The 17,918-nt window shown below is 42.6% G+C and overlaps 1 protein-coding gene across 3 annotated transcripts in view; it reads left to right on the top strand.

Moving 5' to 3' along the window:
* Positions 1-17,918, top strand: part of prkg1b (protein kinase cGMP-dependent 1b) — an 855,320-nt gene that overhangs the window by 607,894 nt on the left and 229,508 nt on the right. For all 3 annotated transcript variants that reach the window (XM_078565944.1, XM_078565943.1, XM_078565942.1), the window contains exon 5: positions 6,669-6,732. In XM_078565944.1, the coding sequence (XP_078422070.1) occupies positions 6,669-6,732 (64 nt within the window). The remainder of the gene's footprint in view (positions 1-6,668; positions 6,733-17,918) is intronic.

The raw sequence follows: 17,918 nt of genomic DNA, 5'->3' as shown, positions 1-17,918 counted from the left end.
AAGTCACTTCTGGGGACAAAGAAATGTCCGCCCACATAAGTTACAATGGTTCACAATTGAACTGAAGAAGAAAATCCTCCACAGGCTATTTGTAAAGGCATATTTAAGGCTGAAGTTTGCAAACAGCACCACCTATGGTTTTTTTCTGTTCTTCGCATTTGGAATTATCATCTGAGATCGGCAGCTACAGGAACTAGTACTATGCGGTAAGGGCTAAAATGGACTGCATTACATGGTGGAATTTTAAATTGCAGAGAGAAAGCTGTGCCCCCTACTCTCTAACTGTACAATTCTACAAAGCTGTAGACCTGATTTCTGCAGCAGTTAGAGTGCAAAATCAAAAACTTTTCAGTACTTTTGTTAGCTTTGTATTGTTCAAGCAAACTGAAAGACGTGATTGAGTACTTCCTGCTGTGAATAATGTCCAATTCTTGTAGCCAATTTGTGACTTGCGATTTGGATGCTATCAGCACTGTCAGAAAATGGAACATTTTAATATACGGTTTGTTCTATGCACTTCCGAAGTTTAACAAAGCATAACAATGCAAAAAATGGCTCAAAATATGTATTTTTAAATTATCAGTTACATGAGTATCAAACATTGTAAAAGTAATGCACTGAGTGAACCAGGACTGGGTGATACAGTGAACCAGGACTGGGTGATACAGTGAACCAGAACTGGGTGTTACAGTGAATCAGGACTGGGTGATAGAGTGAATCAGGACTGGGTGATACAGTGAATCAGGACTGGGTGATACAGTGAATCAGGACTGGGTGATACAGTGAATCAGGACTGGGTGATACAGTGAACCTGGACTGGGTGATACAGTGAATCAGGACTGGGTGATACAGTGAATCAGGACTGGTTGATACAGTGAACTAGAACTGGGTGATACAGTGAATCAGGACTGGGTGATACAGTGAACCAGGACTGGGTGATACAGTGAATCAGTACTGGGTGATACAGTGAACCAGAACTGGGTGATACAGTGAATCAGGACTGGGTGATACAGTGAACCAGTACTGGGTGATCCAGTGAACCAGTACTGGGTGATCCAGTGAACCAGGACTGGGTAATCCAGTGCATCAGGATTGGGCAATACAGTGAACCAGGACTGGGTGATGCACTCAATCACCCAGTCCTGGTTCACTGTATCAGGACTGGGAGATTGAGTGTATTAGGGCTGGGTGATTGAGTGAATCAGGACTGGGTGATCCAGTGAATCAGGGCTGGGTGATCCAGTGAATCAGGGCTGGGTGATCGAGTGAATCAGGACTGGGTGATCTAGTGAATTGGGACTGGGTGATCCAGTGAATGGGGACTGGGTGATACAGTGAATGGGGCCTGGGTGATACAAGTGCAATTCCACAGTACAAATTACTATAAGTTAGTGAGTTTCACTTACTATAGCATAAGGATGGTGAGTGTGTAGATATAGAGATTTTGTGAAGCGATTATAAGCGACATTCATTCAGAAAATGGGATTGTGAAGAAAACAGGAGAGAAGGAGCACAATTCATGGGTTTAACATTTTTAAATTACTGAACAGTTGGATTTTGAAGTTGTATTGATGGTGAAACTGCCAGCATTCACCATCATCACCCTGTGAAACTGATAGCAACATCTAGTGCCCATGCATTAAGTTAAACACAGAAATCCAGACGTTTCTCTCAGTGGTTCTCTGTTCCTCCACCGGGTTCACTGTTGAAACGTTGGTATTCAGCAATCTGTAGAAATCAAGAAGTCACTAAACTAATGAGAACTTCTCACTTTATGCTGTAATGTTGCTAATAACGTGCTCCCCCCCCAATCCTCGACAAAGTTATGTTTTGTTAATGAGGTATAACTAGGTTTTTGGTCATGTACCAAGTCATAGCTACTGCTGAAGAATGGTTTTGAAAGCTGGAAAACTGATTTTCTATTTGTGTACAGTCAAATTTTTCCATTATGATAATTCCAAAATTAAAAAAAAAATTATTCAGGTTTGTCTATATTTCAACTTCCAAAGTGTTTGTTGCAATCATTATTCCACTCTCTGCAAAATTTATAAAAAGTGAAGATTAATCAGTGCATTTTACTTTCCGCTTTGCTGTTTGTGAGTATTCTTCAATGTGATTGATTGCTTACCCTATTTGATGCTGTCATGTTGCCGGATATTTGGAGATTCCCCTGCTTTGTTGCCATGGGAAAGCTGAAATCCTTGGCACAGAGATAGTTAGATATTTGTGGAGAGTTTTCTTCGAAGTCAGTGGTGAGTGATGTCTCTTAGCTGCTGACCATAAAATTCGGGTCACTCTATTTTAAGCGTTTAATTTAGCAATTTATAATGATTAAGTGTCTCCTGACATTTGAGGATCTTCATTATTATGACGTTTAAGGTCCTGAATGCCCTGAACTTTAGGCCGCTTCACCATAACTTTCTGATTTATGTGCAAAGACAGGGAGCTGGATTTTTAGACCCTGATGGGGTTGAGCTTTTAGCGATTTGTATACATGAATACCTCAATCTCTTTGCTCCCTCACAGTTCTTAATCTCTCCATTAAGAAGATATTCTAATTTTGTCTTTCTTGGATCCATGGTTGATGGTCTCACACTTCCCCACATTGAACTTCACTGTTTAGCCCACTCAACTCAGTTTGTGTTCTTTGGTAACTTGCAGCTCCCATCTACACAGCTGACTAACTGTGCCTCTTAATTTAGCATCATCTGCAAAACTGTTCCAGCGTCCTACAGGATTAACGCCAGAATATTGTGATGCATGGGAAAATGGTGGCAGTCTAGCATAACGTGTTCCAATTAATTACCTACCCCCACTCATTACTTTAAAGTGGAAATTCTTGCCTAAATCTTATGTAAATTATTGTTCCTCTGATGTATAAATTCAATTTAAGATACATATAGATTATTTATGCAAATAAAATGTAAAAATTGAATATAAAAATAACAGATAAATTGTATTTGTATAAATACAATTTAATATGCATCTAGATTATTTTATATTCAATGTTAGCTTTGTAATGATTTCAGACAGTGGCTGTAACATTGAGATTAAAAATCCCACAACCCTCTTCCTGGGCTGGATATTATGAGCTGGGAGAGTCTGTGCCAGGAGCAGTACAGTGCAATATTTACTCCATTGTCATTTGTTTTGAACAGCACAGGTAGCTGTATAGGGTAGGTGATGGTCTAGTGGTATTGTCCAGTAATCCATTACCCAAGGTAATGCTCTGGGGACCTGGGTTTGAATCCTGCCATGGCAGATGGTGGAATTTGAATTCAATAAAAGATCTGGAATTAAAAACCTAATGATGACCATTGTCAATTGTTGTAAAAACCCATCTGGTTCTAATGTCCTTCAGGGAAGGAAATCTGCCTGCATGTGACTCCAGACTCTTAAATGTCCTAGCAAGCCACTCAGTTGTACCAAACTACAACCTGGCCAATTACCGCCCCATCAGTCTACTCTCCATCATCAGTAAAGTAATGGAAGGGGTCATCAACAGTGCTATCAAGCGACACTTACTTAGCAATAACCTGCTCACTGACGCCAAGTTTGGCTTCCGCCAGGGCCACTCAGCTCCTGACCTCATTACAGCCTTGGTTCAAACATGGACAGAAGAGCTGAACTCCCGAGTTGAGGTGAGAGTGACTGCCCTTGACATCAAGGCCGCATTTGACAGAGTGTGGCATCAAGGAGCCCTAGCAAAACTGGAGTCAAAGGGAATCAGGGGAAAACTCTCCGCTGGGGGGAAAGTTCTCCGCTGGTTGGAGTCATACCTAGCACAAAGGAAGATGGTTGTGGTTGTTGGAGGTCAGTCATCTCATCTCCAGGACATCACTGCAGGAGTCCCTCAGGGCAATGTCCTCGGCCCAACCATCTTCAGCTGCTTCATCAATGACCTTCCTTCCATCATAAGGTCAGAAGTGGGGATGTTCGCTGATGATGTTCGCTGATGATTGCACAATGTTCAGCAACGTTTGCAACTCCCCAAACACCGAAGCAGTCCATGTCCAAATGCAGCAAGGCCAGGACAATATTCAGGCTTGGGCTGACAAGTAGCAAGTAACATTCGTGCCACACAAGTGCCAGGCAATGACCATCTCTAACAAGAGAGTCTCTAACCATTGCCCTTTGACATCCAATGGCATCACCATCACTGAATTCCCCCCTAGCAACACCCTGGGGGTTAACATTGACCAGAAACTGAACTGGACTAGCCATATAAATACTGTAGCTACAAGAGCAGGTCAGAGGCTAGGAATCCTGCAACGAGTAACTCCCCTCCTGACTCCCCAAAGCCTGTCCACCAAGGCACAAGTCAGGAGTGTGATGGAATACTCCCCACTTGCCTGGATGAGTGCAGTTCCCAGAACACTCGAGAAGCTTGACACCATCCAGGACAAAGCAGCCCGCTTGATTAGCACCCCATCCATAAATATTCATTCCCTCCACCACCGATGCACAGCAGCAGCAGTGTGTACCATCTACAAGATGCACTGCAGGAATTCACCAAGCCTCCTTAGACAGCACCTTCCAAACCCACGACCATCTAGATGGTCAAGGGCAGCAGGTAGGTGGAACACCACCACCTGGAGGTTCCCCTCCAAGTCACTCACCATTCTGACTTGGAAATATATCATCGTTCCTTCACTGTCACTGGGTCAAAATCCTGAAACTTCCTCCCCAACAACACTGTGGGAGTACCTGAACCATATGGACTGCAGCAGTTCAAGAAGGCAGCGCACCACCACCTTCTCAAGGGCTACTAGGGATGGGCAATAAATGCTGGCCCAGCCAGCGAAGCCCACATTCCATGAATAAATAAATAAAAAATTGTCCTGCTCTATATTGATTGATAAACCAAGTGATAAAGCATTATGCTTAAAGATGTTTGTGTTTGGAAGTACCTACTTTACAATTTGATAAACATCGATCATTGGCACTCCTGGCACACTCCAGCTTCCTACCTACCCTCACAATGCAGATGAACTAAAGACCATGCTCAATGCCCTGCCACCAATTCTCACTTTCTTCCCTTTGGGCTGACAGTAGCCGGTTTTTAGTTGTCACGTGAACCGGCGTCAGTGTAAGCAGCTCAATTTCCTACTGGCACAAATCAACTGGGAAAGGTTAAGCAACGACCTTATGTGGGCATTATAAATCATTCAACTTTCCCCTAACAACTGGAGGATCCCTATCCTGAATTTATTTTTAACTATGGAGCTGCTATAAAGTGGCTGTGTGTTAGTATTCTAAATGGCAAGCCTAGATTTCCATTGAAGGTCAGTCAAAGATTAACTACTGACAAAGAATGAAGAATAATTCATGTCTAAGAGCAGGGTGATCCTTGTGACTGATTACTCTTCAGATTCATAATGCAAATTTGATCAAGGGCCTTGGTTTTGGAACCTAGTTTATAGCCATGGGAGATTGCATGCAGTTAATGTGTGTTTTTTAATAAGAATTGGATTTTAATGAAAAGTGAGAGTTTTATATATTTGGTAACATGGTATATGAATATTGATGGACATGTAGTTTAATATTGAAAGCTAGGTAAATTTGATGTCACAATACGATGTATATCCATGCATGGTTAATTATCCAAACTGAGAGTTTGCTGTATCCTTTCCAGCCCAGATATCACTACTTTATCTAGATGTCTCCCCTTATTGTATTGTGCCTCATATTCTTCACTGAAGGAGACAATTCTGCGTAGTTAGTGTTTTCTACTTCCTCCAGGATCTCTGGATTAACCGTCCCCCCCTTCTCTGAATGGATGGATGCCTTTCACCAGGGATAGTTCTGCACCCCACGCTCCCAGTGCAGAGTGGGATTGCATGGAGTGTCAGTCAGAAAATAAGGACTCCCTCCGAGCTCAGCTTCCCTCAGGAGTGTGTGATTATGGGATTGCTGTTTTGTTCCGAACATTGGTATACCTTCCTTAAGGCACTGACACTACATCTTGATGAGGATAATGAACTCGGTATTTCTTGTGGCATCCCTTGACTCAAAAGAGGCATCAAGCACAATGCAAATTCATAAGCCGCCTCATGCCTTACACCTTTAGTGTGTGAGGTACTGCTCCTTGGACATTGGTGCACATTCAACACTGCACCAATGTTGAAGTGGCAGTATAACTAAGCCTGTAAATTTAACTTGGTTGAAAAAAAAATCCTTTGATTAAGCTAATAGAATTGGGACTTTAGAACTTGCATGGGGTTACTGTATTCTAAATAGACAAAGCTAAATAAAAATAAAATCTTGAGGAAAATTATTCCTGTTGGAAATTGGATGAGTTGCCGTTCGTTAAAAATAAAACAGAGGTCCATAAGCAAACATTAATGTCATGGTTCCAAACAAGAAGTAAGTACAGCTTCCTACTGAGATTGTAGCCACTTTAGTACTGTGCCAGTGATGCCAACTGTGCGAACTCACAGCCAATGGCAAAGGCAAAGGAATGGGAGTTTGCAACAATCAATGCTTCGATCATCCTATCGCTTAATGAGCAACATTCTGTAAATCTATTTATTGCATTACTCCAGCACCTTTACAGTTTATATCTATACTTTGCTAATGTTGAGTGATTAATAGGCTTGTTGTTAGATGTTTTCTTATAGATAATGAAGAAAGTTTCTCTTATTTATGAGTATTTTTCTATTCCATAGCGTCCCAACACTCCAGAACCTTTCAGAGGAAATACTCAGCAAACTAGCTGATGTTCTTGAAGAGGTGAGTGCCGACATTTACAACACTTATCTGGTAATGTTTCAATTATACCTTGTGTGACATGCTTTCTGCTTGGTAATTGAGATTGTAGAACTGTCAGCTAACAGTTGCCAGCGACTTACAATCTATCAAAACTAATACAGTTTTTAGCATTGCTATAATAGAGGAGACTCCCACTGTGGGTTATGTGTAACAAAACATAAATCTGGCTGTAAAGAAGACTTTTAAAATCTTGTTATGAATAGCACGCAAAGGAATTATTTCCCTCATGTGTTATCCTTCTGGTTGTATTTGTATGAATTCAGTGGCCAATGTCTTCTGCTTAAGGCTAGACCATTCACACTGTGAACCTAGAAATTATTGTTAATGGCACTAGTGAACAAACACTTATATAATAACCCTCTCTATATTGGTGGTAGCATTAACACATTTAAAAGAAATGTATTAATATATATCTTCATTGCTCTTTTCAAATCACAGAATCTTTACAGTGCAGAAAGAGGCTATTCAGTCCATTGAGTCTGCAATGGCTTTCTGAAAGAGCATTCCACCTAGTCCCAGTCCCCTGCCTTATCCCCGTAACCTCGCATGTTCCTTCTTAATCCAATTCCCTTTTGAATACCTCGATCGAACCTTCCTCCACAACCCTTTCAGGAAGTTTGTTCCAGACTCCAACCACCCTCTGGGTGAAAAAACTTTTCCTCTCATCACTTTTACTTCTTTTGCCAATTATTTTGAATCTGTGCCCTCTAGGTCTTGCTGCTCTATTGTGTGGGAACAGTTTCTCACTATTTACTCTGTCCATACACCTCAGGATCTTGAATACCTCGATCAAGTCTCCTCTTGGCCTTCTTTTCTCCAAGGAAAGGAGTCCCAGCCTCTCCAATCTACCCTCGTAGCTACAGTTCTTTATCCCTGGAATTATTCTTGTGAATCTCCTCTGTACTCTCTCCAACGCCCCTTTGAATGACACATGTAGTTGAAAAGCTGTCAACAGCTTTCACCACACAAATTTCTATTTAATTGTATTGCCTATAACTAATTGCCCTTGAGGAAGTGGTGGTTAGCTGCTTTCTTGAACTGCTGCAGTCCATGTGGTGCAGGTGCACCACAGTGCTGTTAGACTGGAAGTTCCAGGGTTTTAACCCAGTGACAGTGAATGTGTCGAAGGAGCCTTAGTGAGTTGCTGCAGTGCATCGTGTGAATAGTACACACTGCTGCCACTGTGCACAATGGTGCAATGAGTGAATGTTGAGGTGGTGGATGTGGTGCCAATCAAGCAGGCTGGTTTATCCTGGATGGTGTCAAGCTTCTTGAGTGTGTTGGAGCTGCTTTCATCCAGGCAAATGGAAAATATTCCATCACACTCCTGACTTGTGCCTTGTGGAAGGTGGACAGGCTTTGGGGAGGAATTGCCAGCTTCTGCCTGTGCCTCTTCCCCTGCTGGGACTCTCAACCATTATCACACTGAAGTGAAACTCTTTCGAGTTATCAACAGTCACAGATTGCAACTCTTTCGAGTACAATCATAGTTCTTGGTTTCCGGGAATGGGACATGAACCCACAACCCTCTGATTCAAAGGCGAGGGTGCTATGAACTGAGCCACAGCTGACACCTCCCTGGACAGGCTTTGGGGAGTCAGGAGGTGAGTTACTCTCAGTGGAATTCCCGGCCTCTGACCTGCTCTTGTAGCCACAGTATTTATATGGCTGGCCCAATTCACTTTCTGGATGTTGATAGTGGGGGATTCAGTGATGGTAATGCTACTGAATGTCAAGGGGAATGTCAATGGAAATATTTGGAGCACCAAGAATCGAAAGCATATACGGATAAGTAAAAGAAAGAATAAACTTCCATTTTTAAAAATTTATTCATGGGATGTGGGCGGCGCTGGCTATGCCAGCATTTATTGCCCATCCCTAATTGTCCTTGTGAACGTGGTGGTAAGCTGTCTTCTTGAACCACTGCAGTACACCAACATTGCTGTTAGGAGGGAGTTCCAGAATTTTGACCCAGCGACAGTGAAGGAACGGCGATATATTTCCAAGTCAGGATAGTGAGTAGCTTGGAGGAGAACTTGCAGGTGGTGGTGTTCCCATGTATCTGCTGCCTTTGTCTTTCTAGATGGTAGCGGTGGTGGGTTTGGGAGGTGCTGTCTAAGGAGCCCTGGTGAGTTACTGCAGTGCATCTTATAGATGGTACACACTGCTGCCATTCTGCGTCGGTGGTGGAGGTGGATTGTTTGTAGATGGGGTGCCAGTCAAGTGGGCTGCTTTGTCCTGAACGGTGTCAAGCTTCCTGAGTGTTATGGGACTGCACTCATCCAGGCACGTGGGGAGTATTCCATCACACTCCTGACTTATGCCTTGTAGATGGTGGACAGGCTTTGGGAAGTCAGGAGGTGAGTTACTTGCTACAGAATTCCCAGCCTCTGACCTGCTCTTGTAGCCACAGTATTTATGTGGCTAGCCCAGTTCAATTTCTAGTCAATGGTAACCCCCAGGATGTTGATAGTGGGGGTTCAGCGATGGAAATTCCATTAAATGTCAACGGGCGATGGTTAGATTCTCTCTTGTTGGAGATGGTCATTGCTCGGCACTTGTGTGGCGTGACTGTTACATGCTGCTCATCAGCCCAAGGCTGGATGTTGTCCAGGCCTTGCTGCATACAACCATGGACTGCTTCAGTATCTGAGTAGTTGTGATTTATATAGCATCTTTCACATCCTGAGGATGTCCCAAAGTGCTTTACAGCCAGTGGAGTACTTTTTGAAATGGTGTAATTTAGGAAATACCAGAAGGTGACCAGATAATCTGTTCCAGTGTTGTTGGTAGCAGGATAAATATTGGCCAGGACACCAGCGAGAACTCCCCTGTTCATCTTTAAAATGGAGCTATGGACTCGTTTATGTCTGTCTTAGAGGGAAAACATTCACCTGAAAGATAGCACTTCCAACAGTGCAGCACTGCACTGGGTGTATAAACCTAAATTTTGTGCTTGTGTCTCTGGAGTGGGATTTATATCCACAATCTTCTGACTCAGAAGCAAGTGTGCTACCCCTGAGTTATAGCTAACACCCAAGTCCCTTGGGTTCATGCAGGGTAAATCATTTCTGCTCATATCACTTACCACCAGAATATTCCTTTCAGCAGCACATATCGAAAAATGATATTGAAGTCAAGCACAGAAATAAGCACAAAGAGAATCAAAGAGTCACGAGCAACTGAACCAATTCTCTATGAATTTGTTTTCCATATTTTAGTCTAAGTTTCTTAAATAAATTATTTTCACTTGGGAATGAATGAACATCAAATCCATAATTATCACGTCTCCTTAGTATTTCATTAACTAAGGTCTTTAGTGGATCAAATACCAACTAATGAAAATGTATAGTTTTCTCCAGTTTTCTGAGTGTTCAAAATGAAACAGGGACAGTGCTGACTCCTTTAAAAAGGTGATGCTGCAGTTGTTTGGTAATTCATTATATGTAGTCTGGATCACGAAGGCCCAGATTTATTATGTGCATTTTTATTAAAAAAGCATGTTAAACAATAGGCCCCTTTTCATGAGGAAAACTATATTAATTACTGAATTTAGATTTAAAATAGTTGCACCAATTCTTGTCTCCATTCAGATGTTGATTCGAAAGTCCAAGTCTTTTATGAAAGGAAGAATGTGCAATCTCAAGCACCTCACATCTCCTCTAGACACTCCACAGCCAATGAATTAGGTTTCAAGTACAGTCACTGCTCTTCTCTAGGGAAAAGAAAAGATAACAAGTTGAGAAAAGCTTCTTTTTGAAGGGTTTTTTTGCCTCTTATTGTACTTGATATCAAGATTTTAGGTTCTGTATTGTATAATTATCGTAATTGAATTGAAAGCTATAATATTGGATATTAACTGAAATGAGCAACAGATTGGTTTTCCAATATGACTATCCTTTGGCTATTATGTCATAATGTTTTAGTCTTTCTGAATAAGAAACCTTTTTCTGAGCCTTGGCATTGAATGGAATGGGCAAGCCATTACCTAGAGGCTCTACCCATCCTTCCCACTAACTGCCAAGGTTTCCAAAGATGCAGCATTGATACAGCACGGCCAATTTTAGGTGATTGTTTCCCTCACCTCATTGCAACCTGCCTCGTCAGCCATTTTGAGCAGACGCCACATTTTAGGTCAACCCAGTGAGAGGTACTCCACAAATTAATATTCCATTGCAGTTTACCAGTTCCAGTTTGGCATAATATTGGGTGGCTTGGAACCCACATATGGTCCTTGGATAGGTCCTGAACAGGGAGATGGAGGTGGAGGGCATGTGGAGATGAACAAGGAGACTGTGCTGGTAACAATCTGCAGAGTTTTTTGTAGAACTAAAAGGAGGACTCCTAGAGGGCAAGCTTTCCAGTATATCAGGACAGGACACCATATGAACACATCCTGCGGGGTGCTTATTAATTCTGGTCAGCCTTACGCTGCTTGGAGGTTGTAGTTAGTGACCCTGAGGAGGTAGCGCTATGGTGCATATGTGAGGGGAAGTGAATGATGAGGTTAAGAGTGGACCAGAAACCTTCTAAACTGCCATGTGGCTGTCAGCAGTGACCAGTCACACCTCCTATAACACTGCATCAAGTGCAATGCACTGTAGAAGCTGTGTCATATTCCAGTAACCCTTCAGTGTGAAAGAAAATGTAAGTTCTGGGTCTTCTTATGTATCAGTGCACACGAACATATGAACCTATGAAATAGGATCAGAAGTAGGCCATTCAGCCCCTTAAGCCTGCTCCACCATTCTACAAGATTGTGGCTGATCTGTTTGTGTTTCAAATTCCACATTCCCATCTCCTGCCGATAACCTTGGATTCCCTTGCCTAACAAGAATCTATCTACCTCTGCCTTAAAAATATTCCATGACCCGCTTCCACCACCTTCTGAGGCAAGGAATTCCAAAGTCGCAGAACCCTCTGAGAGAAAAAAATTCTCATCACCATCCTAAAAGGGCCGCCCCTACTTTTAAAGCAGTGCCCTCTAGTTCTGGATTCACCCACAAGAGGAAACATCCTTTCCGCATCCACCTTGTCAAGGCCGTTCAGGATCTTGTATACTTCAATAAAATCACCCCTCACTCTTCTAAACTCCAGTGGAAACAAGCCCAGTCTGTCCAACCTTTCCTCATAAGACAATCAACTCATTTCAAGTATCAATCAAATGCCTCCAATGCATTTATATCCTTCCTTAAATAAGGAGATCATGTATTCGAGGTGCGATCTCACCAATGCCCTGTATAACTGAAGCATAACATCCTTACTTTTATGTTTAATTCCTCTCTTCATCAAGGTTAGCATTCCATGAGCCTTCTTAATGACTTGTTGTACCTGCATACTAACTTTTTCTGACTCATGCCACCAAGGTCCCTCTGCACCTCAGAATTCTGCAGTCGTTCTCCATTTAAGTAATACTCTTGTTTTATTCTTCCTACCAAAGTGAACATCTTGACATTTTCCCGCATTTTACTCCATCTGCCAGATTTTTGCTCACTCGCTCAGCCTATCTATATCTGTCTGCAACCTCCTTATGTCCTTTCACATCTTACTTTCCTACTTCTGTGTCAGCTACAAATTTAGCTACCATGCCTTCGCTCCCCTCCTCTAAGTCATTGATATAAATTGTAAAAAGTTGAGGCTTCATCACAGAACCCTGCAGAACTCCACTCGTCACATCCTGCCAATCAGAAAAAGATCCAGTTATGCATATTCTCTGTTTTCTATGTGTCTGAAGCCTGTATGAACAGCACATTAGCTGATGCAGTAGTGCTAATGCAGACCACTTGTAAGTTCCAGAATAGCGGTCAGATTGGGCAACATGAAGGAGTGCGACCCATGATCGTTAGGACTCTGAACTGGAATTTTATTCCTCCCCCATTCAGGCTGGCAGGTGGTGGGGGTGGGGGGGTAAAAATCAGCTGGCATGACATGGGCCTTGTGCCCTTCACCTACCCATTTATGCTGGAATTTTGCCAGTGGGTGGGTTGTGCATGCCACATGGCAAGACAAACTGTGGCAGCCTGGCTGTAGGCTTGGGGGAGGGCAGGGGGCCCCCCCCTGTTCGGGCACCCTGTGACCCCCAACAGAAACTGCTGCCCCCTCTTATTTACCTCGCCAAGCATCCCCCCCGCCCCCAACTTTTCAGCTGATGGGATAACCAGGACCTCCTCGAAAAAATCCAGCTGGGGAGAAATCCTGCTCCTTCCTGGCTTCTTAAAAGTACATTCTTCATGGGAGAAAGGGGTGCTCTGAAGAATCCTGCTCGTTGGAAACAAATTTTACACAGGTAACCTTGAATAGATGTTGAGAGCCTCATTAACATTCTTAAGAGGCCTAAAGCCTGGGATGCCTAAAATGGTCCTCAATAATTTAGCAGTGGGACCAGTGAATGTACAAATTGGACGCAGGCTGACACACTGGGCTGAATTTTACGGATTCTCCCGCCAGCAGAATCTTCTACCCCCACCGACGTCCATGCAGTTTTGGATGGCTCGCCGCATTTTCCGGCCCTACCCCTACCGTGACAGGGCCGTAAAATTCCATCCACTGTTAAATTGGAGCTTTTTTACAGTTTTAACATATGTCAATTCTACCTCATCGTGTCATTGCTGAACCTCTGCTGGAGCAATCCAGACTAATCTCAGTGCCCTGCTTCCACCCAATATATTGCTTTGTTTCAAATGTTATCTATTAATTTCAGTTGAAACTTAGTTGAACCAATTAATTGTAGTTAAATGTGTTCAACTGATGCAAGGGTCGTGAAGATTGATAACCTGCTAAAACAAAATACAAATGAAGGTTATGGTGCACAGGCTGAACTTGAATATTGTAATTCAACTTCACAAAAGCTTTAAGGAGATAAGCTTTCTTGTGCAATTTGAACAATTCCAAGTTCAGCTTGTTGATAGGCAGTATAATGGGTTGAAATTTTACAGATTTACAGAGATATGGGATCAAGGTTTACAGGCGTGGTGCAAGCTAACAAGCTCGTCTGTGACATCTTTGGCAATCTCTTCTTTGCCTCCACCTGTCACTGGCCCTCTATCCAGCTCTACCTGTCCCACCCCCCTCAAACAGCTTATATTTCACCTCATTTCTATTTTTCCTCAGTTCTGATGAAGAGTCATATGGACTCGAAACGTTAACTGTATTCCTCTCCGCAGATGCTGTCAGACCTGCTGAGTTTTTCCAGCTATTTTTGTTTTTGTTTCAGATTTCCAGCATCCGCAGTATTTTGCTTTTATTTTGATCCAAAGAAGATGTTGGCTGCTCGTTCTGTCTGCTGGTGTATGATAGTGCAGAGTGCATTTCAGAAGGAGGATGTGAGCAGTGATATAAATAATGATTGCATCAGATTTCCAAAGAATTTTTAATAACCATTAGGTTGGGGTAGTACGGCAAAATTCTCAGAAAATAACCTACTGCCTGATTCATGGAGGATGACCTCCAGAGGTCATATCAATAAGATAACAAATGGGCAAGGTTCACCTTGAGATGAGATTACACATGGAAAACGGCTTAACTATAGTTCAGTTATAGGCTTGCCAAATAAACACATGGGTGGAGTCATGCAATGATGAGTCACTCACCTTTCAACTTTGGGTTACAAGATTTGTTTCTGTATTCCAGTTGCATAGGGTCTACAATAAACAAACCTGGCTAGTTCCTGTGGAAATTTGTGAAATGGTGCCCTTTTGAGGTGGGAGTTGAGTCACATTGTTAGGGCAGAGCAGTGGGACCTTACTTCATATCTATCCCATCCTGGATCGACCTAAGAAAGCTTGAATGATTTGGATAGTTTTGAAGTGTTGTCCTAGGATTGTCGATCCTCCAGGAGTATTCAAGAATTACATATTTACTCCTCTGGACACTGCTGTGAGTAATCCATGCGAAAAATTGTAGAGCATTAAAAGAATTGTATTTTTTTCATTTTCATTGAACAGTTCTTATAGACAGAATGTTTACAGCACAGAAAGCAGCCATTGGCCCATTGAATCCTTGCTGGCTCCCTGCGAGATTAATTTAGCTAGTCTCACTCCCTAGTCCTTTCCCTTGCCCTTTGATATTTTCCCTCCACATGTTCTTATTCAAATTCCATGACTGAATCTGCGTTCCCGGTCATTATCATTCGCTGTATAAAGAAGTTTCTCCTCATGTCGCTGTCGGTTTTTTTGCCAATCATCTTAAATCAATGTCCTCTGGCTCTTGACCCTTCTGCCAAATAGGAACATTTTCCCTCCATCTATCCTATTTAAACCCTCATGATTTCGAGCACCTCCATCAAACCTCCTCTCGACTTTCTCTGTTTATTGTCATGCTCAGTACAGCATGAAGATATTACAAATTTTAAAGCTACATTTTAAAAGTGGACACCAAAAGCTGTTTAAGATGGCTGAAGCATATCATATGACTTGGCAGCATTTAACTCCAGGCAGCCCTGAAACACAAGCAAATATCTAATTAAAATATGGACAATCACAGCCACTTGTGAAATTCATACATCCCTTTTGTTAAGAATGGACCATCAACACAAAGGACGATGGACAATAGAGACATTGAAACAAAGTGGGTGTTCGACAAATATGAAATGGATCTCATTGACCTTTCATTATATTGTGATGGCTCCACATCCCAAACACAAAGACCTTGGCTACCTAAAACTCTTAGGGTGTGAAAAGCCACAACACAGGATGTTTACTGGTCTAATGCATCACTTTATTTGGAAAAGGACTTTGGACAGGTCACATGGGTAAGGCAGCTATGTTTGTTACCTGCTTTTAAAATATAACCGCAGAAGCTGTTCTTGGACAGATACCATCAGAAACATAATCTAAGCCATTGAACCAGCTGCAAGAAACTACGCAGGCAAGGTAATACACAGTTATACCTTGAAGGACTCTCCCCACCGCCCCCCCCAACCTGTTCCAACTTCAAGTTCATCTGAGAGCCGACCACCTGGCAATTCAACTACAAGAATCCTCAGATCTTACTGACAATCCTCTGCTTTTACAAGACTTCCACTCCAGCTAAAGCATCAATTCATCTAAGAAACTAAAGGACTGCTATGAATGAGACTGAAATAATTCCAGATTGTAATCCGTTTGTTTTTTCCTTCACCTGTGTCTAATATTTCTGTGTGTGAGATGTCACATTTAAATCTCCAGGGGAAGTGTTTAATAATAAATAATCCCCTTTATTTTTAAATTCACAAAACCTTGACACTAGAATCATTTAAATTGGGACAAAGCACTCTGTAGCTAAGAAAACAAACTAACCCCACACATAAAACATTTTGATCATGGACAACAATAAAACACAAAATCTGTCCATGTCAAATTAGGCGCTCACCCAAGATCAATCCATTGCAAATAAGCCAAATCTGATTTTAAAGGAATTGGAAGTTGAATGGAAAAGTAACGTAAAGCCAAAATTGTTGAAACAAAACACAAGGCATGAGAGCAGTAAGCTTTGTGAGTACTAACAATGGAAAATAAGATGGCTACTTTTGATGTGGACATTAAGATGAGGACTTAACTTGGGAAAAATTAGCATCTCTAAACATGGAACAACTAAAACCACAGCTAAACAGGTAGAACTTAATATACAGAATAAAGCATAGAGACCCGAGGTACGAAAGATGCTGGCCAAGCATTTGGGCCTCACTCCAGTTTTTGAATAAGTAGAAATCACAGACCCTGAAACAGACCAGGGGCAGAATCTTCTGGTTGGCATGCGGGGGTGGGCCCTGCACACCGACGCATAAAATTACGCATGGTGAAGTTGGGCCTATGCCCCAACGTCACCACGCGTCATTCTGATCTCCCATTTGGTGGGTGCGCACCGGAGTCGGCTGCGCGCCCGCTGAACCGTCAAAGGCCTATTAAGGCCATTAATAACCTAATTAAAGCAATTGTCAGGGCTCCCCGTCCAATCTTAAGGTTGGCGGGCAAGCGAAGAGCCCAGGCAGCCTTCGCATTTACCATGAAACCTCATCCATGGGAGGGATGAGGTTTTATGAAGGGTTTATAACTTTAAATAAAAATCTTTATTAAAATTCATAAACATGTCCCAGCTCATGTGACATTGTCACATGAGGGGACATGTCTGAATAATTTTATTTTTTTATGTTTAACATTTTTTGCACTTAACTTAATCTCCTTGAGGCACGGAGCTGTCTCAGGGAGATTTCTGCGCTCTTTTGCCCCGACTCTCCCTCCTCTCCCTGCCCGCACAGCTAGCGCCGAGCACTTCCGCGTGCGCATCATGCTGCGTGGGCCTTAATTGGCCTGCCTATGTAAAATGGCGTACAACCAATTGCAGGTGGCGATCGGCTCCGTGCCCGCCCGCGCCCACCCCTGACTGCCTGCCCGATGGGGGGAAAATTCTCCCCCAGGTTACTCCAGCCACTATTTGCCTAGAAGAGTGGAGGCTGGGTTTAGAGTCTCAAGCAAGAGAGATAGAGAGAGAATGTCAAGAAAAAGAAAGAGAGTGGGAAGCCCAAGAGAAAGGAAGAAAAGCCCAGAAGAAAAGGCAGGCATGGGAATTCTAGAAGAGATAGGAAGAATATGTTTTCCAGCTCGAAAAGCTTGAGAGAGAGAGAGAGAGAGAGACACAGAAAGATAGGGAATTGAGACAGATTCCAGCAGCTAGGGAGAACCTAGCTTTACCTAGTGGTACATTAAATAACCTTTGCCCAGAGACAAATTTTGATTTCCTGTAGTATTCCCAATTTGTCCCAAAATGTGAAGTGGAGGATGTTGAAACTTCCTTTGCAGTCTACTCAGAACTAGCAGCTCAATTGGCCAACAGAGTAGATACGTCTGATACAAGGTCAACTAGCAGCAAAAGCCCTTGAGATTCATTCCATGCTGCCTGCTGACAGTTCCACCAGCTATGATCAGACAAAGGCTGCTATTCTCAGTGCCTCTGAACAACTGTTGGTGGCACACCGCCAGCAATCCTGGAAACCCCCCATAAAAATCGCACAGGTCTGCCTAGGATTTGAAAGAATTAAACAGTTAGCTTTGACGGAAAATCAGAAAATTTTTCACTGCCCAAGATCAAAATGTATTAAGGGACACAGGCCAAAGACAGGTACATGGAGTGAGGTCACAGTTCAATCATGATCTTGTTGAATGGCTAAATGG

The sequence above is a fragment of the Cetorhinus maximus genome, chromosome 20 (assembly GCF_964194155.1).
Source record: "Cetorhinus maximus chromosome 20, sCetMax3.hap1.1, whole genome shotgun sequence".
NCBI classification, from domain to species: Eukaryota; Metazoa; Chordata; class Chondrichthyes; order Lamniformes; family Cetorhinidae; genus Cetorhinus; species Cetorhinus maximus.
This window is presented reverse-complemented; position numbering and strand designations above follow the sequence as displayed.